Consider the following 27,980-nt stretch of genomic DNA (forward strand, 5'->3'; position numbering starts at 1 on the left):
TTTTTTTTTTTTTTTTTTTTTTTTCTGAGAACCTGGAAACTCTCATAATTACAAAAAAAGTGCTTTTGTCTCCAGGATTTTTAAGCTCAAGAATTTACTTTGTGCTCTCTGCTTCCCTTTTCTATTCTATGACTTTCAAGCTCAACAATTATTTTCTCCTGGGCACCAGTATTTTGGGGACACAGTTCCTGTAACACTCTTTCAATCTCTTCCTGTTTCACGGGCAGGTTGAAGCAAGTTTTGGGCAGAGTCATCTGCAATGCACACCATAAAGCAGTCCGTGTCTTCCTTGTAGCAAGGGCAAGTTCTTTAATGACCAATGCCAGAGCCAGGAGATCTGTGACCAGAGAGACAGTGCCAGTCAGAACCATAGGCCAGAGATATACCATGCAATGTTTAAAGCGAGAAGACACATCAATACCTTCTCATCACTTTTTTGCCATGTTATAAATCCCAGGTGTAAAGTAATATATATATTATAGGGGATAAATACACATTCTCTCTCTCTTTGTCTCTCTTTCTGTTTCTCTTTCCCTGTCTCTCTCTCTGTCTCTTTTTCTCTATTTCTATGTCTCTGTCTCTCTCTCACATTCTCTCTCACATTCTCTCTCTCTCTCTCTCTCACACACACACACGCACAATTTTTTGTTTCTGCCCTCACAGAACTTTAAATCTAATTAAAGAGACAAAATTAACACAGGGAAATTAAAAACTAGTTAGGGGCTAAAGTCTGTATGACTAAGTTACAATATAAGTTTGGAGAAGGGAAAGATTAACATAAGATAGAGTACTTGAAGGAACAACTATTCTTCATGATCCAAAGGGTCACAGGACACCAATCCTGTGCATGAGGTTTTCTTGGCATACATACTGGGCTAGTTTGCCATTTCCTTCTTCAATGGATGAAGGCAAACAGAAGTTAGATGCCCAGGATCACACAGCTATGCTCAAGGCCACATCTAAACTCGGGTCTCACTGAATCCAAGTCCAGCACTCTATCCACTGAGCCACCTAGCTGCTTCCTACAATAACAACAGGGGAAGTCTTCTTCTAAAAGCTGAAATCTCAAATCCTGTAAAAACAACAACATAGTACTTCAACAAGATAATAACAGACATATCTTGGGTTTTTTGGGGGCCCATTAAGTATTTTTCTCTGCGTTTTTTTTTCCTCCCGGATTTTGTTGATACTTTTCAATAATGGGCCGCTTGATCAGAAAGCAAAGATGTGGCTGTTTCCCCCACATACCCTGGTTATACATGTATATTCATTTCATTTTAAATACATTTCCTTACGAATAATATTGGGAGAGAAAAATCAGAGCAAATAAGGAAAACCACAAACAAAAAAAATAGAAAAAAAAGGGAAAGAAATGAACATAGCATGTGTTGATTTACATTCACTGTCCACATCTCTCTCTCTGGATGCAGATGTTTTTTCCATCCAAAATTTATTGAGATTGCCTTGGATCACTGAACCACTAAGAACCAAGTCTGTTATAATTGATCATTGCAAAATCCTGCTGTTAATGTATACAATGTATTCCTGCTTCTGCTTATTTAGCTCAGCATCAGTTTGTTCCAGGCCTTTCTAAAATCAAGTTGTTCATTTCTTATAGAACAATAATATTCCATTAATTTCATACACTATAACTTATTTGGCAATTCTCCAATTTATGGGCATTTGTTCATTTTTCCAATTCTTTGACACTACAAAAAGGGCTGCTATAAATATTTCTGCACATGTGGGTCCTTTCCCCTCTTTTATGATTTCCTTGAGATACAGAGATATGTTTGTTGTTTTTTTTTTAAGCAATTATGCAGAAACAATTCAATCAGCTTCATTCATTCAAAAAATGCCCCAGGTAACTTTCCAATACTATAAAATGCAGATCTGTACTGGGAGAGCAAGTTTACTACCAGGAACTCCTTAAAATTGACAAAATTCCAAGCTCACTTCAAGAGATTAAAAACACACACTTAAGGAATACTTGCCTTTTTCATTATTATAACGAATTCCTTGTGGTGGAGGGTTAGCAGCATTAATAAGTTCATCTTTACGCTTGGCTTGGGTAGCATGAATGGCTTCTAAATGGCGTTCCAAAGTAATAGATATATTTTCATGGACAGGGCTACCACGAAGCTTTTCCATCTTTCTTAGTAAGGTCAAAATCTTAAAAAAAATACGTATATGTTCAATTGGTTGTAAATCATACATATTTTAAATTCAATATCCACAACTATTCCTTCAAAACATACTTGAATCAATATATGTACACACTTACTCTGGCTTGTTCCTTTAACTGATCCACAATTAAGCGATCGACTCGGGAAGGATTGGCAGGAAGTCGGGAAACAGGAGTGTTATTTGAACTAGAGACCCTTTTTCCTGGAAAGTTTCTTGCAAGATCTGCCTCAGTCTAAGAAAATATGATCATAGTTAAAGTGTGAGATTTGGAAAGGAAAAAAAATCATATACATATAAAATATAGACAGAGAGATGTGTATATGTTTATATACAAAGAGACAAAGACACATAACTATAGCAATATAGTTTATCATATATAGATAGATATAGATGATGAGATTTGTTCAGCATTATCACAACACATAACTTTCATGGAAATGGAAAAATTCAAAGAATACGTGTCTGTCTCCCCTCCCCCCCATCTTAGAAAATATATCCTGACACTGGAAAATTCTATTAGGCATGCTCTTTTGGATTTTTTCCTATTTCCACATCAGTTATGTAGCTAGATTGCAGAATCATGATATGAAATGTTCCAATTTGTACAAAAGCAGACCGAACTCTTATCCATCCCTGTAAGACCCACCATTACCTTCTTCCGTTCTTTTTCTAGAGCTCTCCACTGCTCACAGCACTCATCCAGTTGGGCATGAAGCTCATTGGCAGGCCCACTCCGATTTCTTGGCGGTCGGTATTTGTTAAAAGGTGGTGGAAAGGCAAAGCATGGTGGTGTTACTTCCCTACAAAACAAGTCACTAGCGAAGGGATTCAAATTGTTAAAGTCACGATAATGAAAAACATCAACAAGCTCTGAAAAGGGAAATGCTGATGGTGGGAAAGTAAAGTTAGCTGTTGGCATAAAGGGAGGAGGAGGATTAAATGGGGTAAAATTAGGGTTTTGTTTAAGCTCTGACACTAAAGGGAAAGCAGGAAGGAAGGAAGGATTGACAAAATCTGACACGTTAACGCTACTCTTTTCTTGTTTCTTTCGGAAAACATTAAACTGCTGACGATTCTGACCTGCATAGCTAGGTTGGGGAATCAAGTTCCTCTTCCTTTTTCTATCATCTAGGTTCTGTTTTTTGCGGATTCTGTACCTATCAGGAGGTTCACTAGCAGCACTGTGCTGCGACATGCAGCTGGATGACAAATGAGCAGGAATTTTGCAATAATGATGATCCTTGGGAGCCAATGGATCATGAGGGAAACATCCTGTTTGTATATTTGGCTTCTGATTTTTAATGTCAGGATTTGGAAATCTCAAACCATTATGAACACCATTTGGTATTTGTAACCTTTCTTCCGTCCTGAAAAAGGGTACTGGTGGTGTCTGCGGGTAATATGAAGGAGAAATCAAAGGCTGGTGAATGGGAGTGCCACCAGACAAAACTGGCACTCCAGAAGAAGGTTGACAGCTTGACACTATTGGCTTCACAAATGCAGAATTTGCCACAGGAAGTGGATTTAACATGTTGCCATCCACCCAAACATGCTCCCTGAAGAACGATTGACAGTTTCCATTCGGTAAAGCAGCACTTATAGACATATCATAGTCAAGGGGCTTCAAGGGAATTTCTCTGGAATTTATGGGAAATTGGCAACCATTATCTTCAAAGCTGCTCATAAAGTTGAAGTTGCTGGGATCATTCAGTGAGCTGGTTTCCTGGGATTTTCTGTTGACTACTGTTGACAAATTTCCTTCAGAAAATGGTTGATTGACAAAGCACAGGGGAGATGGAATAGACAACTGTACTTGCTGAGGAGGTATCATATCTTCACTTATTTTAGGAAGCAATTGGCTTTCATGAAATATATATGATTCAGCACCTGGACTGTCCAAATCATTGGAGCACTTCACTTGTTCCTGTGTATTAATTTTCATTACCTTCTCATTTGCTCTATCTGGTGTCCAGGATTCCTTTTGAATACCAGCATCATCTTTATATTTACTTTGAAAATAAGAATTAAGATCAGAACAGTTCTTTTCATAATCATTATTTAATTTCATTTTCTTGTAGTTAGTCTCACTTTGACTAAATTCTGCATTCTGCAAAGGGAATCCTTTTGGTTGAATAACAGTACTGGCTTTAAAAGTTGAATTATCCACGTAAGAACTTTTGAAAATATTATCAGGTAGCTGATTAGAATAGTCTGAAGGAGAAAGCCAAGACTCTACCAATCTAAGGTCATCAAATGCGCTTTGTAAGTTTTCTATATCGGGTGAGGTCTGAAAGTGCCCTTGATTGAAATTCTGTGTTTCAATGAAGTTTGGAAAATCTTCAACAGAGTTCTTGAGAGGATATCCTGAATAATTACCATCAAAGGTAGGTGTCCATGTGGGAGGAAGGAGTCTGGACAAAGAATTCCTATAACAAAGACCATGATTATTAATAATAATATCCACCATTCTACATATGCTACAACTAAAATGTTACAATCATCTATAAAAAGATATCAAAGTCCACATGCTTCCAATCCATATCCTAGTCAAGTTCTAAAGGAAATTAATATTATTACTTTAAAGAATATGCAGAACATCTCTTTAATAACAGGACTTCTATGTAAACTTACCAGTCTGTAACAGGCTCTGAATTATTTGGCTCTTCCAAAATGCTTGAAACCAATCCAAATGTGTCAGGGCCATTTTTGGAATAAGATAAATTGATCTGTGCCCTGGAAAATACATGCACCAAATAATTTTGAGAAATAATCCATAAACAAAATACTATACCATCACTAACAATCAATTACTTTTACATCAGTATATACCACATATTTTTTAATAAACTACTGACAAAACACAAGACTTCTAGGGGACAAAAGGTAGGTCAATATAGGATGGTAAAAGCACTAGAGACTGGATCATACAAGGCTTGGTTGAAGAAACTTATGATGTTTTGCCTGAGCAAATAGGCATGCCATCTTCCAGTATTTAAAGTAATGTCATCAATAGATTAATCCATTTTGGATGCAAGTCTATTAATAAATAAAGTATCTCAAGAATATGTCTTCTCCCCTATGCTGTTTAATGTTTTTATCAATTACGTATAGAAAAACATCAATACATGCATGCTCTAATTTTGCAGACTGCACAAGCCTGGAAGGAATAGCAAACAAGTTGGACAAGAAAATCAGAAGCCCAAAAGATCCTGACAGACTAGAAAAATGAGCCAAAATCAAGAAAGATGCAATTTAACAGAAATAAATGTAAAATCCTATACTTGAGTTAAAAACCGTCACAAATATAAGAGGAAGACATATTTAGACAACAGTGTCTGTGAGAAAAAGAGCTGGGGGATTTAGTGTTCTGCAAAACTTATTTGACTCAAACTGAGTGTGACACAGAAGTCAAAGAAGAGAGAACTTTAGGTTTAAGAGAAGTGATGATCTTTTAAAAAAAAAAAAAGGGGGAGGCGATAATTCTATGGTGCTCTTCTCAAGGTCTATCAGATCTGCATTACCATGTTCAGTTCTAGGTGCTTTATTTTGTGAAAAACATTAAGCGGTGTGAGGAGAGGGGGCGAAGCTTAAGCCTGTCCAGAAGGTGGTACCCAAAATGTTTGCAGATTACCAAGGTCTCAAGACCATACCAGTGAGGGCCAGCAGAAGGAAAGTGAATGCTAAGCCTGGACAGAAGACTTAGAAAAGCCAGGAGAGCCGGTGCAAGTCCAAGTCCTTCAAGAGCTATCACATGGCAGGTAGGTCACTTTTGTATCTGATCCCTCAAGGAAAAAAGTGGAGACAACAAGTGGAAACTACAAGGTGGAAGATGTGAGTTTGCTATCCCAATAAAACCTGTCCAAGGTGGACACCCATGAAGGTAGTGATCATTCCCTCCCTGGAGTGTTCAAGCAGAGATTGGGAAGCCCAATTAAAAATACAACCACCATTTATTACATTTCTTCTACATGCAAACCAAGGATTCAAAATAACAGTCTTTCACATTAAGGAGTTTACATTCAAATAGAGGGATATAATTTACTCAAACAAGTTTAACACAAAGGAGGCTGTAATGGAGGCAGAAGAGATATACAAAAGCTATCTTTCCAAGGTACAGCTATAGGTTTAAAATATCTACAAAGGGAGAAAACACTGAGCTGCTGGGGAGGGGGTAGGGACAGGGACTGATGTACAGAGTTTAAGCAAGTCACAGGCAAAGGGAGATGCTGGTAGTGGAGCCTAGTCTTGAAGAAAACAGAGGAGAGAAAGGAATAAGTGCTATGCAGGAAGTGCGTCATAGAGGGAATTGCTCTTCAGTAATGGGTTACATTAGGTGGGCACTAAAGTCCCCTCCCAATTCAGAGTCAGTAACACTGAATGACTCGACTAATAAACAACTTGAAAGATTAACCTTTGATAAATATGGTCAGTTCCAAAGTTACTAAATGATATAAATAGAAACTATTTTGTAAAATGCTAGCTGTGTTCTCAAATCAGGCCACATTATCTCAACTATACTTAACTCTCAGTTGCTGAATCCCCAGACTTCCTGAAGTTTCTATTAAGAACTCCAGGTACTCCAGAAATTCTTTTCAATCATATTACTCCTTTAACAACCACACTACCCAAGAAGGTGGCTGTCTCATGCTTTCTAAGCTTAGAAGACCAGGGCAACACAAATTAAGCAGCCTCAGGATAAAGAGCAAAAGACTCCAGCTCCAAAGCCAGTCGTGAAAAATAAGCAGCTCAGGTTCCAGTGTTTTCTCAAAAACCTCAAATAGTCTAAGGCTGCATTCTCTTTTGCCCAGAAGGTAAGACCCTGCACAGGTTTGTGTATGAATTAAAGGGCGTGCAGGTGCCTGGCCTTCCAACAGCAGCTCCCAAAACTCTATCTAAATTCTAACATCTACTGATAGACAATAAAATACAATGGTATTCAATCACAAAAGGTGATCATCCTCAAGATTTAATGGTGCTTGAGCAAGAAAAAAAAAAAAGGATTAATCAGAACATAAGCAATTTCATTTGACCAAACTTTTATTTGGACAATAATACTCTTTAAAACAACAGCTGTTTAAAAATATTCAAGAGGTACAAAAGAGCCAAAGCAATTTGATGCATTGTATTGGGCCTAACAGAATCTTTGGTCTTAAGACACAAAATATCCTTAGCAAATAAGCTAAAATATAACCTTTTGTTCCATAGGTCATGCAAAAAGTGAATACAGTTACTGACATATTATGATGACACATGATGACCCCAGGTCTACCAATAGCACACTTCTGAGGCAGCGTGGTGTAGGTAAGACCCCTGAGAAATAACCTCACCTTTAGTGGCTTTAATTTTTTTCTTCTAAAATGAAGAATTCATTGATGACAATGATTTCTAATATTTCAATCAGCTATAAATACTTATCCTACTTTGCTAGCACATGAGACAACACTATAAAAGTAGAACAGGTATAAAAGTGGGCTTTATTTTAAAAGGGCTGTTGGCTACTCTCTTAGGTTTTAGAATTCCCAGTTGAAAGATGTATTATAATTCAATTATTACGTCTGCAAATACTTATTAAGTTCCCACTATGTGCAAGGCATTGCAGATACAAAACCAAAATCAAAACAGTCCTGGCCCTCATGGAGCATCCAAACAAGGAGGGAGGGAACACCACAAGTCAGGGAATCCCAGAAAGAGAAGGGAGCTGATTGAAAGAAAAGAATGATTCTGGAAGGTCCTGAGGGAAGGAGGAAATGCACTCTAGCACATGATGTGCAGAAATGCTGTATGTGAAGGCATGAAAGCAGGAAACAAATAGCATGCTGAATTTAGAAAACAGATAGCTATCCATTTGATCAGAACATAGAGCACATGAAGGGGAATAGTAGGACTTTTAAGGCTGGAGAAGTGGTGGGTTAGACTGTACAGGGCCTTAAATGCCAGGCCAAGACTTCTATTTTATTCTAACAAAAGAGAGTCTTTAAGTTTTTTGTCATTTTGGCATCTATATGAAGGATTGGAAAGAAGACTGAAAATAGGGAAACCAATTAGGAGACTTTGATGACAGATCAGGCAAGAGGTGACAAGGGTTTGAACTACATAGGTGATCATCTGAATTAAGATGATATAGAAATAGAATTCACAAGCCTTGCAAATAATTAAATATGAGGGGTAAGGATGACTCCTAAGTTATAAACTTAATAATTGAAATGACAGTTGTGCAAATAACAAATTTACTTGATACCTTTTATTGGTATAATCTTGAAAGGCGGTGGGTGGGCTAGTGTCATCTCCATAAACTGACCAGTTACTATATAAACCTGAAGATTCCAGAGGTGGTGTATTAGCAATTTCACCCAGCAAAGGACTGAATAACTGGGTGTCCATTCCTTGTTTCTTGTAGTTTGCCTGAAAGAAAACAAAAAAATAAATTAAGCAGATTAAAAAATTATATTTGTTAAAAAGGCAAAGAAAATTTAGTTTTTAATTTAGATGACTAAAGAACTTTATAGCAATTGACTACATTTTTCTTTTTAAAAAAAGTTTCCATTGATAATTTATAACACTTCATTTATCCAAACTATCTACCTTACAACCTCAGCTAAGTAGCACACGGCCAAAAACCAAAAAGAACAAAAAAGGCCTACACACACAACTCAAAATTTGCATCCTAATATCTACACATTCATGAGTGATCCTCTCCAGACCTCTCTGAACCTATTTTAGACTCAGAATACAAAGGGTTGAAAGGTATGTGAGAGGTTATGAGTCAAACCTCCCAACCAACCTCCATTATCTCTGAAAGGGGATGTAGCCTTTACTCAAACAATTCTAAAGAAGAATTTATTCTTTCATAATCTGTATCTGGATAGCTCTAATCATTACTAAATTCTTCCTCGTTTTGAGTCAAAACCTAATTCCTAGTTCTTTTGTCTCAGAGCAGTAAGACAAAGTCAGAATTTATGACATATCCAACAAGTGAATGTCCAATATTTACTCAAAAATCTCCAATCTTCTACCCCTCCTCAGACTCCATCTCTCAATTTTAAAAAGCTCTAATTGTTAGGAAGATTTTCCTAATATCAAGTCTACATTGTCTTCTTTGCAACTTTCTCTCATTGCTCCCAGCTTTAATTTCTGGGGCCTCTTCAATCAACAGCCCTCCAAATACTTGATAATTGCCAACATGTACTCCCTGAGTTCTCTTCTTCAGGCTAAATATCAACCAGTTCTTTCAACCAAGTCTTATGACTAATCATATGCTTTCCTCATGAACCTTTGCAACCAAGGATACTCTGCTTGGATTCATTCTTTAATGGTTAACACTCATACTGCAAAACTCCTTGTACTTTCCTCATCCCAGTGATTGTGAAATGCCAATATTCTAATCCTGTGGTCTATTCCCAATTACCCTTTCCCTTATTACCATTTCTTTAATCCTGCCTCCACCCCATTCATCACCATACTCCAAATCTGCTTACCCCTTCCACTGTGTCCTCCAGAATGTTACCTGACAGGAATTCTATGCTCTGGCACTCCCTGACCCGACTCCCTCCTGAGATATTCTCATCCCAGTGGATCTGCTCCCCTCCCCCAAATTTGCAGCTCAGTGGTTAGAGGAGTTGGAATGCTCCTTGCTTCCTCTCCACTCACCACCACTACTCAGCGGCCTGAAGTTTACTCTGCAAACTAATCTCCCAATCCAGATTCTGGCTGCTGGATGTTTGGGGAATATCCCTCCAGTGTGCCAGGCTCCAATCATTCTCTCCTCCCCAACTCCTACCTGCAGAGTAGGGGCCTCTGACATACTGATGCTCTCTTTAATCCCTCTAACTACCAGCTCCTCAGTTTACTCAATTTTCACAGTCTGTGTCCACTTTACCTCAGTCACACACATGAGATCATATCCTTGATCTCAACATCATCCATGAGAATATATCCTCCTTCATAAACTCCGAAATTCTTTTATGTGACCTTAATCATTTGCCATCCCATCTCTGCACATGCGTTAGGCCTGCTAACCCTGTTTTCTTCAACCTCACAGTGACCTCCATCTCTTCTACCAGGACTATTCATTCTGCACTGAATACCCTCTTCTCTCTTCCCTATTTGATGAACAATTCACTTTTACACTATCTTCTTCTACAATTTCTTCCCTCCCCTTTCCCTCAATTGATCATACCTACTAAATTATGGATTATGTCTCTACTATCTGCTTCCTCCATCATTATTATGTTATTTCTATCGAATCTTTCAAGGAATCTTGAATTGTCTTGATGTATAACATAACATATGTTACTGTAAAAACCTATAAGGTAGTGTTTTGTTCTACAGAATCAAAGTCTTTTCCATAATCAACAATAAGCTAGATTCTTTATCACTTTCAGGTAATTTTGAGATAAAAAAGACGTGGTTCCAAAAAGTATCAGTCAGTAAACACGTGATTTACTTGCCAAATGGAGAGAAGTAACTACCTAACTCAAGGCTAGGCTAGACTCTTTATGTGGAGGCAAAGAATTGGAAACTGAAGGAATACCCAAATAAGTTATGGTATGTGATTTTGATGAAACACTGTCATGCTATAAGAAATGATGAGCACGGTGCTGTCAGAAAAACCTGAAGAGACTAACATGACACTGATGCAAAATGAAATGAGCAGAAACAAGAGAACATTATATATGTAACAACAATATTGTATGATGACCAACTGTGGACTATTCTCAGCATTATAACGATCTAAAGCAATTCTAAAGAACCAGGTGAAAAATACTATCCATCTTCAGAGCATGAACTAATGGAGTCCGAATGCAGATTGAATCACACTTTTTAAACTTTATTTTTCTTAGGGTTTTATTTGGGGGAAGGGGTACCTGTGTTTTCTTTCACAATATGACTAATGGAAATTATGTATGATTGCATGTGTATAACCTATATCAAACTGCCTGCCTAAATAACAATGGGGCAAAAAAAGAAGAGAATTTAGAACTCAAAAGAATTTTTAAATGAACATTAAAAACTGGTTTTATGTGTAATTGGAAATAATTTAAAAAAAAAAAAAAAAGCTGAGCTAGAATATAAACTTGTCTGTAAAATCTTACCATAAAAGATAGAAAGTTATGAACAGGATACTGTTTAAAAAGAGAAAGCCATAAAAAGTAAAATGAATTATTATTATTGTTATTTTTTGCACTGAGGCAATTGGGGTTAAGTGACTTGCCCAGGGTCGCACAGCTAAGACATGTTAAATGTCTGAGGCCAGATTTGAACTCAGATCCTCCTGATTTTACTTAGGGCCAGTGTTCTATCCACTGTACCACCTAGCTGCCCCTAAAATTAATTTTTTAAAAGCTTGGCAAGACTAAATAAGCAAAGTTATCCCAGGCACATTTAAAGATGAAAATGAAAATACTACAGACTTAAAAAACAAAAAAAGATTATGAAAAAAAACCTTTTTCAATAAATTGTTTTTCCCCCTCTGTCAAGAATAGTGGAACTACTTATACCTGGACCATAACATCACGGTCATCAAGATGATGATTATAAAGAAGAAAAAAAAAATTCCATTAAAGAGAGCCAAGATGGTTAAAGAGAGCAGCTAGGTTGTAACAAATACAAAAAAAAATCTGGATAAGAGTCACCTATAAATGAATCAAGGATATTTCTCAATGAGTAAGGTTTTTACAAATGGTATTCAACATAGTACTACATTTTTGAAATCGGCTCTCCCAAAATCTAGAAAGCATGTCAGATTATACCCAGCTTTCCCTCTTTACCACAAAGTCTTAGAAGGAATGATCATTTCCCCCAAAGATTCCTATCATTTCTATCTATATCAGTTATCAATTCATCTTTGTCACCATTAATCATACCCAGAAGAGAATTCTTTGTAATTTTTGACTTTCAAAAGGCAGAGAAATCATCACTACACCAAGTTAAGAAGTTATTAGTTGCTCTGCTTTTGAGAGAGAGTGCTCCTAATAGATGTGGCAATTAAGAAGGGATCACTGTTTCCTTTGAAGAGAGCAGCTTCAATTGAAGTGAGTTTGAAAATACTACAAAGAACTGAGTAAGAGTAAGGTGGAAGCAACAAGTAGAAGCAGCTTTTTCTAGGAATTCTAGGAAAAGGGAAACAATAATGATAGTCTGAAAAGAAGACAGAGCTTAATAAAAGATTGTAAGAATGAAGGAGACAGGATTGTGTTTTCCTTCCCCAGGGAAAGAAACAGTAGAGAGGGAGAGACTAAAGAGTAGAGAAAGAATGTGCTGATTGTGGGTGTAATCTGTTAAAGAATACAGATCAAAACTCTATACAAAGATTTGTCCTTAGAAAGAAAAAGGGCTGCTTCTTCTCACCTCCACAAGAGATGAAGGAACAGGGACAAGAGGATTCTGGCAGGCACCAGCACCTAGAAGTAAGAATCACAGGATGGCTGCACAAAGTACAATCCCACTGGAAAACATATTTTAAGGAGAGTCTATCAAAGAGTAGAACTAAGGGCCAGATCATCCCAGTTCTAATAGATTCCATTTGTAAAAAATAAATTTCTCTCATAGATACCAAAATAATGTTTTTTGCAGTAGCAAATACCTGGAGACAAAGCAAATTGCATGAATGAAATGGAAAATTACTTTGATTTCAGAAACAATGAATGTGACAAATGCAGAGAGAAACAAATGTGACAAATGCAGAGAAATAATAAATAGCAAGCAACATAAACAAAAAGAACAACAAACAAATGGAAACTGGATGCTGTGAAATGCTAGAGTGACCAAGCTTGGCCCCAAAGAAAGGAGATGAGAATGGACTTTCCACCTGTCTTTCTAAAGGGACAGGGTTATGAGTGGTGAATGCTGCATGTGATGTCAGATTTGGGCAATGTGTTGCTTAGTTTTGCTGAAATGTTTTTCCTACTCTTTTTAATTCACTGTTAGAAAGGAACAGAAGCGCACATTGGGAAATGTAGGTGATGTAAATTATAAGCTATCAATAAAGGTATTTAATAACAAAGCTGAATTTCTATGCCACCTCGGTCAATACATAAATCTGTTTAAAAAAAAAAAAAGGTAATAAAACTGCAAGAATAATTAATTGATTCCCATACTAAAAAGCTGGTTATGTCAAATATCCAACAAAAATCAGCCAATCAAGGAATTTAACTAAAGACCTGCCATAATCCCTAGCCCTATGCTACTTATTCTTCAGGTTACATGAGGTATGGAAACCATAATCCCTAATTTCAAGGACTTTATGACAACTGAAAGAACTGAAAAAAAAAAAACAGATTAGTCTGAGCTCTGCCACCAAATGTAAGATCTTGGACAGATCACCACCTAATCTTTCTGTATTTAGAGTTTCTTCCTCTTCAAAATAAGGGAGTTGGATTAGATTAGCAAATCCTTTTACATCTATCATTCCAGAGTTTTACTAGTTAGTAAGTGTTAAATGGCATGATATTTCTATAAATATTGTGGTACAAGGAAATATCAAGGATGAGAAGCTGAACCTTAAAGGATGAATAGGATTTGGAAAAAGAGTAAATGGAAAAATATATATATATATAGCCTAGATCAGGGGAACCTTCGAAGCCTTAGCACTGAGGTAGTAACATATAAGGCTTGTTTGGGAGATGGTAAATATACCAGCTTGAACAGAACAATAATATAAAATGAGAAGTAGGAGACAGAAAGTTTAGGATGATAATCTACCGTGAAAGAATTAGCTGCTCTGAGGGATACCATAGATGTGATGATCCAAGACAATTCCAAAAAACTCATAGTGAAAAATGCTATCCATCACAATGAGAGAACTGAAGGACTCGCTGCAAACTGAAGCATATTGTTTTCTTTTATTTTTCTTGCTTATTTCCACCTCACAATATGGCTAATGTGGAAATTTTTGTATGACTGGTATCATCTTTCTTGCCTTCTCAATGGGTGGGAGAGGAGAGAATTTTGAACTGAAAATAAAAATTAAAAAGGAAGGAATGACAGTAGAGAGAAAAGAAGAGAGGGAAGGAAGGAGGAAGGATTAGGTTGCCTTGAAGTGTCCTGAATTAAGGTTGTCTGGACTTTATTCTGTAGGGAACTGAGAACCGTCCAAGGTCTGAGCAGGAGAATGATAAAATGAAAGTGGTATTTTAGGTTAAATTAAGCTGGCACTGGTGTGTGTCTAAGATATGGAGAAGGCATAGTACAGTTTGCCAAGGCCAACAGAGTTAGAGCCATTAGCACCTTTTGGAACTCTATACTTTAATCAGTCACTAACAATGTAATTGCATAAAGAAGGGAGTGTAAAGCTAGTGAACTACCCAGAGGATGAGTCAGGTCAGTGATGCTTCTACCCTCAAATGAGGAGGTTCTGCTTGATTCTAGAAACTCTTTAGATATTCCTGACACATTTTCTGTCTGGGGCATCAGTTAAAAGACAAGATATAAAAGGCTCAGACTCTTGTCACTTCTCTTTAAGACTGGGTTGCTTTTTAATTACAGTGTTACATCTCATGACTTCACTGAGAACATAGAGACTGCTCTTGGACAAGCCCACCAACGCCATCTAACAGGTATATAGTAAAACAATAATGTACTGATGTTTCTTCTTACTAGCCTATATCCTTTCTCCATTCACTGAATGGCCTTTTTGAGTTCTCAAGTCTAAGATATGCATCAATATGCATTCAGTAAGACAAAAGTCCTGCTCCAATTAAAAAAAATATATATATATAACATTAACAATACATCAAATCAAATCAGTAAAGAAATTAATGTTACAAATAACTTTTTGTTCAAAATTGTTTTTTAAACATCAAACAGTTATAAAGTTTAGTTTGTTATTCAAATTCATTATTTTTAAATTAAATAAAATAATTGATTAGAGCAGAATAAAAAGGAAAAAGGTTATTTAAAAAACATTCAGAAAGACTATGTTTTTATATAGCTACTGAAAGCCAGCATGGTATTATGGAATGAGAACCCCTGGGGTTCTAAGTCCTAGTTCTACCACTTTTAGCCTCTAAGCTGGTTTCCATTTTTATAAATTGGAAGAATGTCTACCTTCTGCCTGCTCCACAGACTGTCCTAAGGATGGATGTTAAGTTTACAAGAGGATTTACAGAGAGTTAGAAATGACTTTAGAGACCATCTACTCCAAATTTAGAACAATGCAAACAAGCTTTTAGTTTACTGGCCTGTCCAAGGTCCTAGAAGAAACAAACAGGATTTGAGGCTTTCAACCCAATCCCAGTGAGGAACTTTCCAATGCACCATACTGTCTCTCCTAGTAAATGAATATTTTGAAAATGATAAAGCATAAGATGACAGGAAAAGAAAATGATAAATGTTGGAAGGGATATGGGAAAAAACTGAGACACTGATGTACTGTTGATGAAGTTGTGAACTGATCTAACCATTCTGGAGAACAATTTGGAGCTATGCCCAAAGAGCTATAAAAGTGTGCATATCCTTTGATTCAGCAGTGTCTCTACTGGGTCTGTATTCCAAAGAGATCATAAGAAAGGGGAAAGGACCCACATGTGCAAAAATGTTTGTATAGTTTGTATAGTTGTTGTAAAAGAAACTAGAAGTTGAGGGGCTATCCATCAACTGGAGAATGACTGAATAAATTGTGGTATATGAATGTAATAGAATACTACTGTTCCATAAGAAATGAGGAGGAGGCAGATGTCAGAAAAACGTGGACAAACTTACATGAACTTATGCTGAATGAAATCACCAGAAACAGAACATTGCATATAGTAACGGCAAGATTGTGTGATGATCCACTAGCTTTTCTCAACAATATAGTGATCCAAGATAGTTTCAAAGGACTCATGATGGAAAATTCTATCCATAAACAGAGAAAGAACTATGAAGCATACTATTTTCAATTTTTTGGTCTTTTTTCTTTCTTGTGGTTTTTTACTTTTTTTCTGATTTATCTTTCACTACATGACTTAATATGAAAATATGTTTAAAGTGACTGTACATGTATAGCCTGCATCAAATTCTTTGCTGTCTTGGGGAGGGGGAAAAGAAGGAGGGGAAAAAAAATTTGAATTCAAAATCTTACAAAAATGAATGTTGAAAACTATCTTTACATGTAATTGAAAAAAATTAAAAACTGTTAAGTGGGGAAAAAAGAAAATGGTAAAACATTATACTAATTTTGTATTAGTATAAATAAAAATGGAAGGAATTTCTTCAATATTTCATTGGCTCTGTGTTCTCACTGATACAGGTATTTCCATATTTGTGCACATGGAACTCATATACGCCTTCATTTCATACTATTTTTGTGCAATGTTATATATAGCCCTTTTTCAAAGAATTCAATTACTAGAGTGAGGGAGGTCCTCCCTAAGGTCAAAGGAACCAACTGGGTACTCAAGCTGGCCATCTCATTTGTTCTACTCTTTCACATCCTATGACTTACCCACCTCTTTCCCTCCATTTCTTATATTCTTTCAACACTTCCTGCATTTCAATAATAACCAGCAATATGGGATAGCCAATGTGCACCTACCATGCACTTTGCTATTGTTCTTTGAGTCTTCTTTAGAACTCAGTACAATGGAAAGAATGTAGGATTAGGTCAGAAGACAGTTTCAAATTCCAGCTCTTTTACTTCCTACTTGTGTGATCAAGTTTCTTCATCATTAAAATGTGTCCACAACATTATCAAGAGAACATTTATGTTAAAAAAGGTGGGACACTGTACTAGAGAACAAGAAAACAGACTGATTAAAAGTACTGTACAGTCCTTCAAATAAAACCCAGCCCATTCTCTCCCTCCCATTTATCAGTCTTCATTTGTCCGGCTGCTATGTCTGTCCCAGATATATGTACTGCTGCAGTAATTCAATGATTAGCCAACTATTTATCATAATCTAGATAAATCTTATCATGACATGACTCCCCCTCACCACCATAATTTTCCATCCATTTTAACTATCCTATATGGATTGTTAGGCTGAATGCTTGATATTATATATATATATATATATATTTATGTATGTATGTATGTATAAAAAAACCACTTCACTGAAAAGGTTCTGTAATGTTTTGGGCCTCGATGAGAACAGCACATCATGTACACATAAAAATACCCAGGATCATCTGGTCTCATCAATAATAAGGAACTCCTCTTCCACTTGGGCCTTACATTGGAGAGTCATAGTTCAAGAGAAGGGCTGGTCAGGGAATAGCCCTTAAAGTTGAATTTTGCTCTATCAAGTCAAATGCCTATTTCCCTCCCCCCCTGCCTTTTCGGTAATAAATGAAGAACATGGACAATAGGCTTGTATTCTCTATACAGTTCAGTCGACCAGGTGTCTGTAAAGATGGGATCTGATGCAGAAAATCTTTTTCCAAAAGCTTGCCGATTCCCTTTTTATAAAGAGAAGGAAAAGTCAGTGAAAACAACAAATTTCAATTTTTCCAAGTTTCACCAGATTTAATTTTAGGCTGATATATTTTTATTTCCAGATAATCATATACATGTAACAGAGAAATATCCACACGGAGAAAAATCCATAATAGTTTAGTTTAGTCTAAACTAAATCTAAAACTAAGTTATTAGCTAAGTAACTAAAGTCAATGCAGAAATCATAGTTTCAATATAAAATATTATTAAGTAAAGTTTAAATATAAAGCCTTACTATGAATACTAAAGTGGTAAACGTTCTTGCTAAGGGATCTTCTCAAATATTCTTGGCAATGCCATAGAAAACTGGATCAAGTCCAGAGAATTAATGGCTGGAAGTTATTATTTAGCTGTAAAAGACCAATATGCTCATTGCTTTTAAGGAATGTACGAGGATTATAGGGCTAAGTAAAGAAAACTTTTAAATTCCCATCCCAAAAAAATCTTTATTCAAACCAAGAAAATAAGTTAAGCACACTGAAGACACAACTTTAAAATAAATTCTCCCAAATCTAAGACTTTCCACAGATTTACTGACTTAACTGAACCAGAAGTCAGAGTAGTAAACATCCAGGATGGTAAGTAGTAAAATCTAAAAGCCCAACCAAAAACCAACCAAAAAAACCTATCTGTTTAAGCCCAATTTCCTCCACCCAACATGTTCAAAAATATGTTCAGAAGGCAGCTCAGTAATGTGAAAAGAGCATTGATTATTGATTCAGAAGACCTAAACTTGAATCCTAATTCTGGAATTTTTAAGTTTTATGACGACAGGCAAATATTTATTTAAACTTTATATGGCAGGGTAGCTAGGTGGCACAGTGGATAGAGCACCAGCCCTGAAATCAGGAGGACTTAAGTTCAAATATGCTCTCAGACACTTACCATTTCCTAGCTGTGTGACCCTGGCAAGTCACTTAACCCAATTGCCTCAGCAAAAAAAAAATCAAAATTTTTGAAAAATAATAAACTTTATATGCCTAAACATTTTCCTCTGCAAACTGAGATAATGCTCTTACTATCTTGTGATAGGATTGTTGTTAGGAAAGTACTTAACATATCTAAATATTAAACAATAATTAAGATTTATTTATAATAATAATAAGAAATGATAATCTTAATAAATGTTATTTGTATTTATTTTTCTTGCTAACATTCTGTTTTGTTATAAGAGGAAAAAAAGGAGATAGGTAGGGTAGGTATCAGGAAAAACTTATGACTGAAAAAAATGATAAAAGTTGTGACATAAAAACACAAACTACTAAATGGAAACTTGAATGACGTATGAACATAAAAAAAGATTTCAGAGATTATCCAAGTTCAGTTCCCTCAGTTTACAAATTCAGAAACTAAGGCTTCAAAGACTCACATGGCTAAGTCCTGCCAAGTAAGCACTCAGATCACTGAGACAGGGAAGGCTCTTTCTATTGCACCATACTGATTTAAATATATTTAAATTACTACCTTAGAATTCTTAAAAGATGGGCAAAAATATACTCAAGGTTGAAATACGTATGTCTATACATATTGTAGAGAAAAATTAGAAAGATCATAGGTTACGTGTTAATGTTTACATATAAAAATTACCTGGGTGTTTATCATACAATTTTAAAATTAAGAGGTGAGAGCTTCTTAATCCATGACCCTAAGTGAATAAAATTTCCTAGAATATACAATGAGGCACTGCAAAAAGGAGTTCAAAGGAAAGTAACTGAACTTAAGGAGGTAATTCCTAATTTAAAAAAGACAGGATGAAAAGATATATAATTTCACAATGGATTATCAGAAAATGGAAGTTATAAAGCCAGATGGAACCTTACTGATAATACTGATTATACAGTGGAACAATTAAAGCACAGAAAACTCCAATGATTTTATGAGATTAGACAGCTCATAATAAACATTTTAAAGCCAATTTTCACCCTTGTGAAAATATATCATTAGTCTTTGCTCACCTGTGATTTGTAAAGATCGAAACAGTCCCCCGTTTGGACCATGTCCTCACTCAGCATGGTTTCTTTCCACAAGCTTTGGTCATTGCCATATGAATAGGAATTTAAGGTCGTGAGCCCTGGTTTGACCTGTTTAAAAACAAGCAACTATCAAAACCCAGAAGCACAGCTACAAATGTAGATTACTTTGATCACCTAAGATCAAATTACAGCAGTTAAAAAAGAACATGGGGAGTCACCTGAACAGAAATCATCAGTTCAACCTCCTACCTTCAGGAAGCTGCAGGACACTTCAACCATTACAGAAAGAACACCATATTCTTTTCTTCAATTAAACATACTCACTTCAAAAGAAGCACTTCAAGGTTAACAGGTACATTATTCATAGCAAATTTTATCTTCTCAACCACCTGTTTCCAAGCTCTAGAAAGCTGAACAATTTTCCCAAAGTTTTTTCCTAGTTTAGAATTCAAAGAGGCACTAAGTAGCAATGATAAATAACACGATGGGAGAAATGCAATCTAGCTCTACTTCTGGGATTTGGGACTAAGCTCTAAGATTTCTGGGCTGTTTGACCTGGAAGAATCTAAATTCTCTGACGGCAAGAGCTCTTTCATTTTTCATCTTTGTATTAATGTTTGCTGAACTGAATTTATCCAAGGCACAACCAAGCTAAATCTCAATTCCTCCATCTGCCTAATACCTGTAGTAACTATCTCTGCTCTGCAATGTATAGGGTCACACAGAAATCTCTGCCTGAGCCAAACGAGTAGTACGTGCCAAAGACAGGGTTTAAAACCAGGGTTTCATAACTCCAAGGCCGTTCACTCTATGCTTACACGAGCTTAAGAGTAAACAAAATAACATTAATGTCCAAGGAGGGAAAACTTACTATTATTATCTTATTATGCTTATTATCTCACATGTTTGTTGCAAATAGCTCAGCAAACAGTGCTAGAAAATAAAAGCTATTATCAAATTTATGCCCTGGGAAGAGGGGAATGCTTATATAACAAAAAGTTAAAATGCAATTTTTTTTTTTTGTTTTGGGCCAAAGCCTCTTTGGCATTACTTTAAAAAAACAAAAAACAAACCATCCCAATAGCATTAAATTCAAAAAGCACATTTCCATATTGACTATATTTAATTTTTTTAAACCAGAGAATATAAAAATTTTGCCTGCAAATTAACAAGCTACAAATTAAGTTTGGCAGCACAAATATAGAAAAATATATTACAACCAAATGGAATACATTTGCAAAAGTAAAGTAGATACATTTAGCAAGAGGTGCTTTAAGTCGTTTCTCTAGCTTCCTTTGGACTTCCAAAAGTCCAGTAAACCCATTAAATCCTAGGGCAAGGAAACACTGGCAGCCAAAGGAGTTTTTAAAAAGCAGCCCAACACGCCACTTAGTCAGCTTCCATCATGGTACCAAGGGGAAGACAAACTTTTGATATGCCCCAGTCATCAGAAAACAGCAGCAGGATTTAAGAGGGACAAAAGCCCAAACAAAGGATGGTATATTTGTAAAGCATTCATAACAGCTTCCCTCTTCCTTTCCTCTTTCCTAAAATAATCACTACCAAGATTCCACCGAAAATGCCGGGACCTCAAAGCAAAACAAGCCGTGACTCCCGCCTCGCAGGCTCCCAGTAGCCCGGTCCGGGGCGGGCCGACTCTCTGGGGACCAAGCAGAGTGGGCTGGGCTGGCCCCGGGGGTCAGTGGTCGGGTCTCCCGGGTTTTCCTAACAACCATACCAGGAAGCAGCGGCGGTGGCGGCCCCAAGCCAGAGGCTCCGCTTATAGAAACTGTTGCCAGGCTATGGTCGGCGTGCCTCCACTCTGGCTCCAGCCGTCCCCTAGAAGTGCAGTAACAGGAAGCACGCGAGGACTCAAGACTCCACCGTGGCTTAGTGCAGGGGGCTCCCTCTCGGTGGGGAACCTTATTGCCGGGACCACGCCCGGCCCCCGCCCCAGACCGTCGGCGAGGCCCCAAGGGCTAGCCCGCTTTGGCTTTTTGCCCCTCACGTTGCCACTGGGCGGGCCCCGGGCTACTCCTGGGAGCTGCAGCAACTCCCCCTCCCCAGGACGGCTATCAGCACTACAAGCCATTCCCAAGGCTCGGGAAATGGCCTCACAGCAGGCTATCTATTTGGTTTGCTTCAACAGTCAAGTTCATAGGAACAAAGAAGAAATAGAACCCATGTTACAACTGAGGAAACTGAGGCCCAGAGAGCTCAAAAGCCAAATCACATTAGTAGGAAGTGGCTAGTTAAAGTTGACCCTGCAGACCCAGGAGTCTTCTCCTCTCCAGAGGGGGATCCAACAACTGAATATAAAGAAAAGTGCTCAAAATGTGAATTCTTTAATTCAGTTGTTTTCTCAAGGGCTTCAGGTTAGCAAGGACCAGATACAAAGTCCAGCCTAAGACAACCTGAAATCTAGCCACAGCACGAGCACCAACATAAGACAAGGGTATAAAGGTAGGTTGGTCATGGCAGAAAAAACCATGGGTACTGGCACAGATGCCCTGAACCTGTTCTATAGTGGTTAGGTGCAAATCATTTCCTCTCTTGGTCTTCCCTTTTCTCATCTCTAAAGCGGCTCTGAGTGCTTTGCTCTTCCTTAATGTGAAATCAGACTGGAGAAGATGGAAAAGAGACTTCTGAACCAAAGGCCAAGGCATTTTTTTTTTTAAGATTCTACTAGAATTTTATATGTGACTGGGGCTGTGTATTACAAAGAAAACAGGGTAGCTGTGTGTGCTGAAGGGATAGGATGGGGAGTTGGGAGAGAGGGACAAGGGAATTGTTTTGAAGGTTATTTCAATATTCCAGAAGAATTCCAGAAGAGTAAAAAGGAACTAAGCCTAAATGGTGGCAGCAGTGAGAAAGAACAAAAAAGGCCATAAATTCCCGTCCCCCCCCCCCTGCTTTTTTCCCTTGTAACAAATATTCCCTAATATAACATCAGCAGCTCAAAAAGAAAAAGCAAAGGGGAAAGGGACAGAGAGCAACAAATGTTTGTTGATCAGAGTCATCTAATAGCAGGGGCACTGACACCTAGAACTATATAAAGGTGATGAGATGGAGAGCATAAGAAGCTCCATTTTACCTTTAACACTATCAAATACAGGCACACTGCCCAACATGGTTATCCCATCCAAGATTAATACCAAACTTCAGTAAAGTCTCTAGGAAACAGTGTAACCCTATTCAGATAATACCAGGATCAGCTTGTCTCTAGGAGCACCTCCCTTCCAACCTCCCATGAAGAGTGGTGATTATGGACAATCAGGAAGATTGCTGACCAGGCTCAAGGAAATGTCAACAAATCCCAAAGGGCCTCTTCTTTCCTTTTCCAACACTGCTGCTAGGGGATTACCAACCACCACAGATGTTGTGGGGAACCTAATTTTAGATATGCCTGGAACTGAAGTTCTAAATTAAAGCAGTGAACTTGTATTGGCTCAACTTTCCTTTTAAATGCTTTCTTCGGTCTTGTCTGCTCCTGCAAGTATATGTATATGGATTTGTGTTTTTAAAAGATTCAAAAGGATGAGATTTTTCTATACCAAGTAACACATATACCAAAGTTTCTCCTAGATAATTATCTACTAAAAAAAGAAATAAAGAAAAAACAACCTAGTAGATTCCTTATGGTGAGAGGCAGTGTGTAATATAACAGAAAGCATCAAATTTAGAATCCAGAAGCCTCAGTTTGAAGCCCATCTCTGATCCTGATAGTGCAAGATGACTCTGAGTCCAGGTCTCTTCATAGAAAAATAAGGATAATAAGATGTGCACAAGAAAAAGGAGTACTTTATAAGCTTTAAATCACTGTAAAAACCGGAGCTTAGGGAAGATGGATTTGTATTGGGGAAATGAGAAGATAACAGTTTGTTTTTGTATTAGCCTACTATTTTCCAATCACTATAGTTTTGCTGATTCAAAGGACTAGGTTTTTATTTTTTGTGGCCAATAAAGTTCTGTCCTCACAAGCAATTTCCAAAGGAAGTGTAAAACTACATTAGTGTGAAAATTCCTAATCCTTTGATATTTATTGCTTTCACATTCTAATATTTTCTCATTTAGACCACTCCAACAATTTAGTGTAGATAGCAGCAGAGACATTATTAACCCTATTTACAGAGATAGAAAAAAAAGGGGTTAATTGCTCAAGGTCATATAACAAGTAATCCTTCAAAAGGATAAAGGCATCATCTTCCATAGCAGACCAACTTTTCACAATTAAACCTGATCTGTAAGGTTTCTAAAATTCTAAAAACCATATATTTATTCATTTACTCAGATAACTATTAATATATCAAAGATAACGACATTACAAAGAACACTGCAAAATCCAGCAGGTATTTATCTTTACAATAACCTTTATCTGCAACCACGCCTGTGAGCCAGGTAAGAAATGGCTATAGAATCAAGGGGAGGTCTTCATGGATAGGAGGGGTAGTAGAGAACAGTAAGTTCCCTCTAGTCACATGGTCCCCCAAAAAGGGATGTACTAAAGGGAGCCTTCACCAATGTGTACCTGTTTCCAGTAATGAGTTTTAAAGGGTGACCTAAAGGCTCCAAGCACAGATTTGTTAAGTTTCTTCTGCTCTTTGCAGCTCAACAAACAGGCCATCTACAGTAGATGCCTCTACTTTCTCTCCTGACCCTCTTCTTAACCCCACTTTATTTTCTGTCCTCACCATTCCACACTAACCATTCTGACCAGTTTGCGATCATCTTAGTAGCCAAATCCAATGGCCTTTTTTCATTCCCCATTCTCTTCCACCTTTTTGCAACCTTTGACATTTTTCATCTAGCTCTCCTAGTTCTCCTCCTACCTATTAGACCATTCCTTCCCAGTCTGGGATCCTCTTGCTGGATCCTCTTCCAGATCATGGCCTCATGAGGTGTCTCTCAGGGTTCTGTCCTGGGCCCTCTTCTTTTCTCCATCTATAATACTTCAAAATACAAAATCCTGTTTGGCATTCAAAGCCCTTCACAATTCAGTCCCTTCATCTCTATCTTTCTAGTCTTTTTACACCTTAATCCCTACTAATTACTGTTTTTAATCTAGTGATTGGCCCCTTTTGCCTGGTATGCCCTCATCTCTCTCTTCCAATTTGCCTAGATTTTTAAAAATCCAACTACAACTGATCTACAGAAAGTTTTCCCCAGGGCCTTGTAATTCTAATGTCTTCTCTCTCTATTTATTTTCTATTTATCTCATATATAGCTTATCTATACATGTTTTGTTCGCTTGGTGTCTTCCCCAATCAATTGTGAGCCCCTTAAGGGCAGGGGCTGTCTTTTATATCTATTTATATCCTGAATGTTTAGCATAGAGCCTGGTACACAGTAGGCACTTAATATATGTTTACTGACTGATTGTCTAGGATTATATAGTTTTAAAGGGCAAATCACTGTTAGTTATTAATTATTATTGATAGTTATTATTTGAAGGGCTATCTTATGAAAGAAGTATTAGATTTACTCTACTTGACTCTAGCCAGCAGAACCAGGGATACTGGGTGAATTTTGCACAGAGGCTGTTTTCAGCTCTACATGTGGAAAAAAAAAAAAAAAAAAACTTGCCAAAAATTTAAGTTGTGTCAAAATGTTAAATTGCCTTAGTAAATTTCCCATCACTGGAGGTATTCAAGTAACAGTGGAACTATAAGTTGTCTGAGATGTGACAGAATGGACTCCTTTTCAAGTACATTTGTACTAGATGCTTTCAAAAATCACTGTTAACTCAGACTATGTAATAATATAAGAGTTTTTACATAGCCAAGAGGTCTACAATAAAGACAAGCAGGAGAAATTCTCAAAAGATACAATTTCTTTCCTAAATGCAAACTGTTAAGCTGATAATAACACCCTTAGAGGAATGTGTCCTAACTGCAGAAAGGATCATGTAAAAGTTAACTACAAACTAACCAAAAGATAGCAAAATAGAGATTCTGGCATACTTCCTACCTTACTCCTCTCCAACTGTCCCCTCTCACTTAATCTTGTACAATGTTGCTGATATGTGAGGAGTTACATAGAAACCAAAAGAAATCTTCCTGACAAAGGCAAGGTCATTCAATGACAGATTTAGAGCAGAGACCTCCAAGATCATTTCATAAAATCCCCTTAGGACAGAGACGTTTACGTAACTTTTACCAAAATAACTCAGGTCTTAGTAAATGGCAAACCAAGACCTGATTCCAAAATCCAGCATTCTCTCCACAACATCACACTGTAGCTCTGACTAGCCTGACACCTAATCTTCAAGCAGGAAGAAATTTGTGGTTGACTGAATTTCAGAGACCTAAGGCAAGCTCCCTTCTTGTTAGAACACAAACAGCAGCAGCTTTTAAAGTATTTTATACATATGATCTCATTTGCTTCTCCCAGCAAACCTGTAAAGTAGGCAAGTATCACTACCCTCATTATTCAGGTGAGGAAATGAGTTCAAAAAGGGGAAGCAGCTTGCCTGCCAGACATGACAAAGGTATTAAATAAGAGCCTGATCATACAGGATCATACAGTTAGAAGTGGAAGGGACTTCAGGTATCTAGTTCAACTCCCTTAATAGAAGCAGAAAGTGAGGCCCAACAAGGTTAAATGAGAAAAATCAGGGTCTCAGGGATAGGATTTAAAACCAAGGTCTCTGAATCCAATTATCAGTACATATTCAGTACTTTTACTACTCTGGGATTCAGACTTCTCTGTAAAATAAAGGGAATGGGAGTAGAAAGGTTGATCAGCTTCTCCGGCTGATACTCTATGATTCCATAATTGTCTTTTATTGCTTTGAAAGAGTTTTTCATTAACAAGAAGTATCCTTCATCTAAAAGATCGTTACAGAGCTGTCATAGGGAAGTTACTAGACTTATTCTGCCTGACCCTAGCAGGCAGAGCCAGGGATAATGGATGAAAGTTTCAGAAGCAATTATGCATGTGAAGTCATGCAAAACATAATTCCCATAATTCCGTATTAGTCACGTTGCCCCCCCCCCTCCAAAAAAGTAAGAAAAATAAAGTGAAAAAAAACATGCACTCAAAGTTCTCCATTAGTTCTGTCTTTGGAGGCAGCCAGAGTTTTTCATCATCAGTCCTCTGATGATTTCTTGTCTTGTACTGAATATGTACTGATAATTGTACTAATACTATACTGGAGATGAAAAAAACCTGCTAAAAATTAAAAGTGGTCTCAAAGCGGGGGTGAATTGCCTCATGGAGTGCAAAGAGGATTAAGCGTGACTTCTCGTGGGCTGCGCTAGTTTCGCGATTTTGTTTTCGAATTCACACCTTGCACAGTCCCGGGAACACACTTAAGAAATGCCCACAGCGCAGGTGCATTTATTAGTAAGTTCATTCTTCAGGAGACAGAAGTTCAAGGAGATCGAACCCGGGGTGCAAAACCCGACCTTGGGAGCCCACGCCGGCCTCGGAGCATCCTCCCTCCTTTCCTCCCCCTCCGCGCGCCACCGGGGGCAGCGGGCAGCTCATCCCCGCCGGGAAGGGGCGCCCGCAGGACCCGCACAGCCCGCCCGCCCCGGCCGCCGCTGCTCTTCCTCACCTCGGGGCGGCAGGCCTCGGCGGCGGGGCTAGCAGGCGAAGTCACGGTCTCCGCACTGTTGGCCACCATCGCGCTCCTCGCCCCGACCTCCTGCCCCGAGCATCAGCCCCGGCCCCCCAGCCGCCAGCTCTAGCGGACCCTCGGAAGTCGTGGACCAGACAGCCTCAAGTCCCACCCACTCGGTTCCGGAGATGCGCGCACGTTTCTTCTCCCAGTTCGGCCCACCCCTGCTCCTGTCACTTCAGTCCGGGTCCTCCAATCTGGCCTCAGTGTCTGCCTGCCACTAGGACCAGGAGGCGGGGGAGCAGAAGCGTGTCTGGCTGCGCGCGCACCTCCTCTTCCCTTGACCCCGCCCAACTTTTGCTTTAGACTGAATCCCCCCGTCAGTTTCTGCCCGTTGCCTAGGAGAAGGAGGCGGGGAAGCAGGCGGGGACACAAGTTCCCGCCCTCCCGCGCGCCTGTCCCCGAGGCTGCGCGGGGAGCTCGGCGGTTGCTGGGCTGGAGCCCGAGGCTTTGGAGCCCCGGGGGTCGGGAGTGCGCCAGGCCCCCCGGGAAAGCGGCAGGCGGGCCGGACTTTGATAGCTCCGGGCGGGAAACAACTTTAGAGGCGGTTTAACCCTCCCTTTGTCCGGATAGGTAAACAGACCGAGAGAGGATGCAGTCGGAGCCCCAGCCTGGGCTTTCCCCCTCTGCCCATAGGGTGGGAGCCTCCACACGCAACCCCGCTAAACAATTACAACCGAAAGGGGAGGAGCTGACGTCCTAAGCTATTGTCTCTGCCTTAGCAACTGACAAACTCTGACAAAGATTTGGTTTTAGTTTTGATTTTCACAACTTAATGGCTTAATCA

The 27,980-nt window shown here is 38.2% G+C and overlaps 1 protein-coding gene across 3 annotated transcripts; it reads right to left on the reverse strand.

The window, feature by feature from the left end:
- LOC100915924 (meiosis-specific coiled-coil domain-containing protein MEIOC) lies at positions 1-27,511 on the reverse strand. 3 transcript variants are annotated; one of them, XM_023498007.2, is made up of 8 exons: positions 27,131-27,511; positions 19,555-19,680; positions 8,426-8,589; positions 4,819-4,920; positions 2,840-4,613; positions 2,285-2,419; positions 1,995-2,172; positions 1-337 (listed from the first exon to the last, which is right to left on the reverse strand). In XM_023498007.2, exons 1-8 carry the CDS (start codon positions 27,197-27,199, stop codon positions 87-89), a joined length of 2,799 nt encoding a protein of 932 aa, XP_023353775.1. In that variant the 5' UTR covers positions 27,200-27,511; the 3' UTR covers positions 1-86. The 3 variants fall into 3 exon arrangements, with proteins under 3 accessions (XP_023353775.1, XP_023353776.1, XP_031816105.1); XM_023498008.2 differs by lacking the exon at positions 27,131-27,511 and adding an exon at positions 21,311-21,924; XM_031960245.1 differs by lacking the exon at positions 27,131-27,511 and adding an exon at positions 19,897-20,584.
- Positions 27,512-27,980: the final 469 nt, after the last annotated feature.

The sequence above is a fragment of the Sarcophilus harrisii genome, chromosome 1, assembly GCF_902635505.1.
Source record: "Sarcophilus harrisii chromosome 1, mSarHar1.11, whole genome shotgun sequence".
NCBI classification, from domain to species: domain Eukaryota; kingdom Metazoa; phylum Chordata; class Mammalia; order Dasyuromorphia; family Dasyuridae; genus Sarcophilus; species Sarcophilus harrisii.

Coding starts and splice junctions, on each gene's coding strand:
- LOC100915924 (XM_023498007.2), bottom strand. CDS start 27,199: ATGGTGGCCAACAGTGCGGAGACCGTGACTTCGCCTGCTAGCCCCGCC. Junction 2,420..2,839: donor TAGAAAAAGAACGGAAGAAG/GTAATGGTGGGT, acceptor ATATTTTCTTAG/ACTGAGGCAGATCTTGCAAG. Junction 2,173..2,284: donor AGTTAAAGGAACAAGCCAGA/GTAAGTGTGTAC, acceptor ATTTTTTTTAAG/ATTTTGACCTTACTAAGAAA.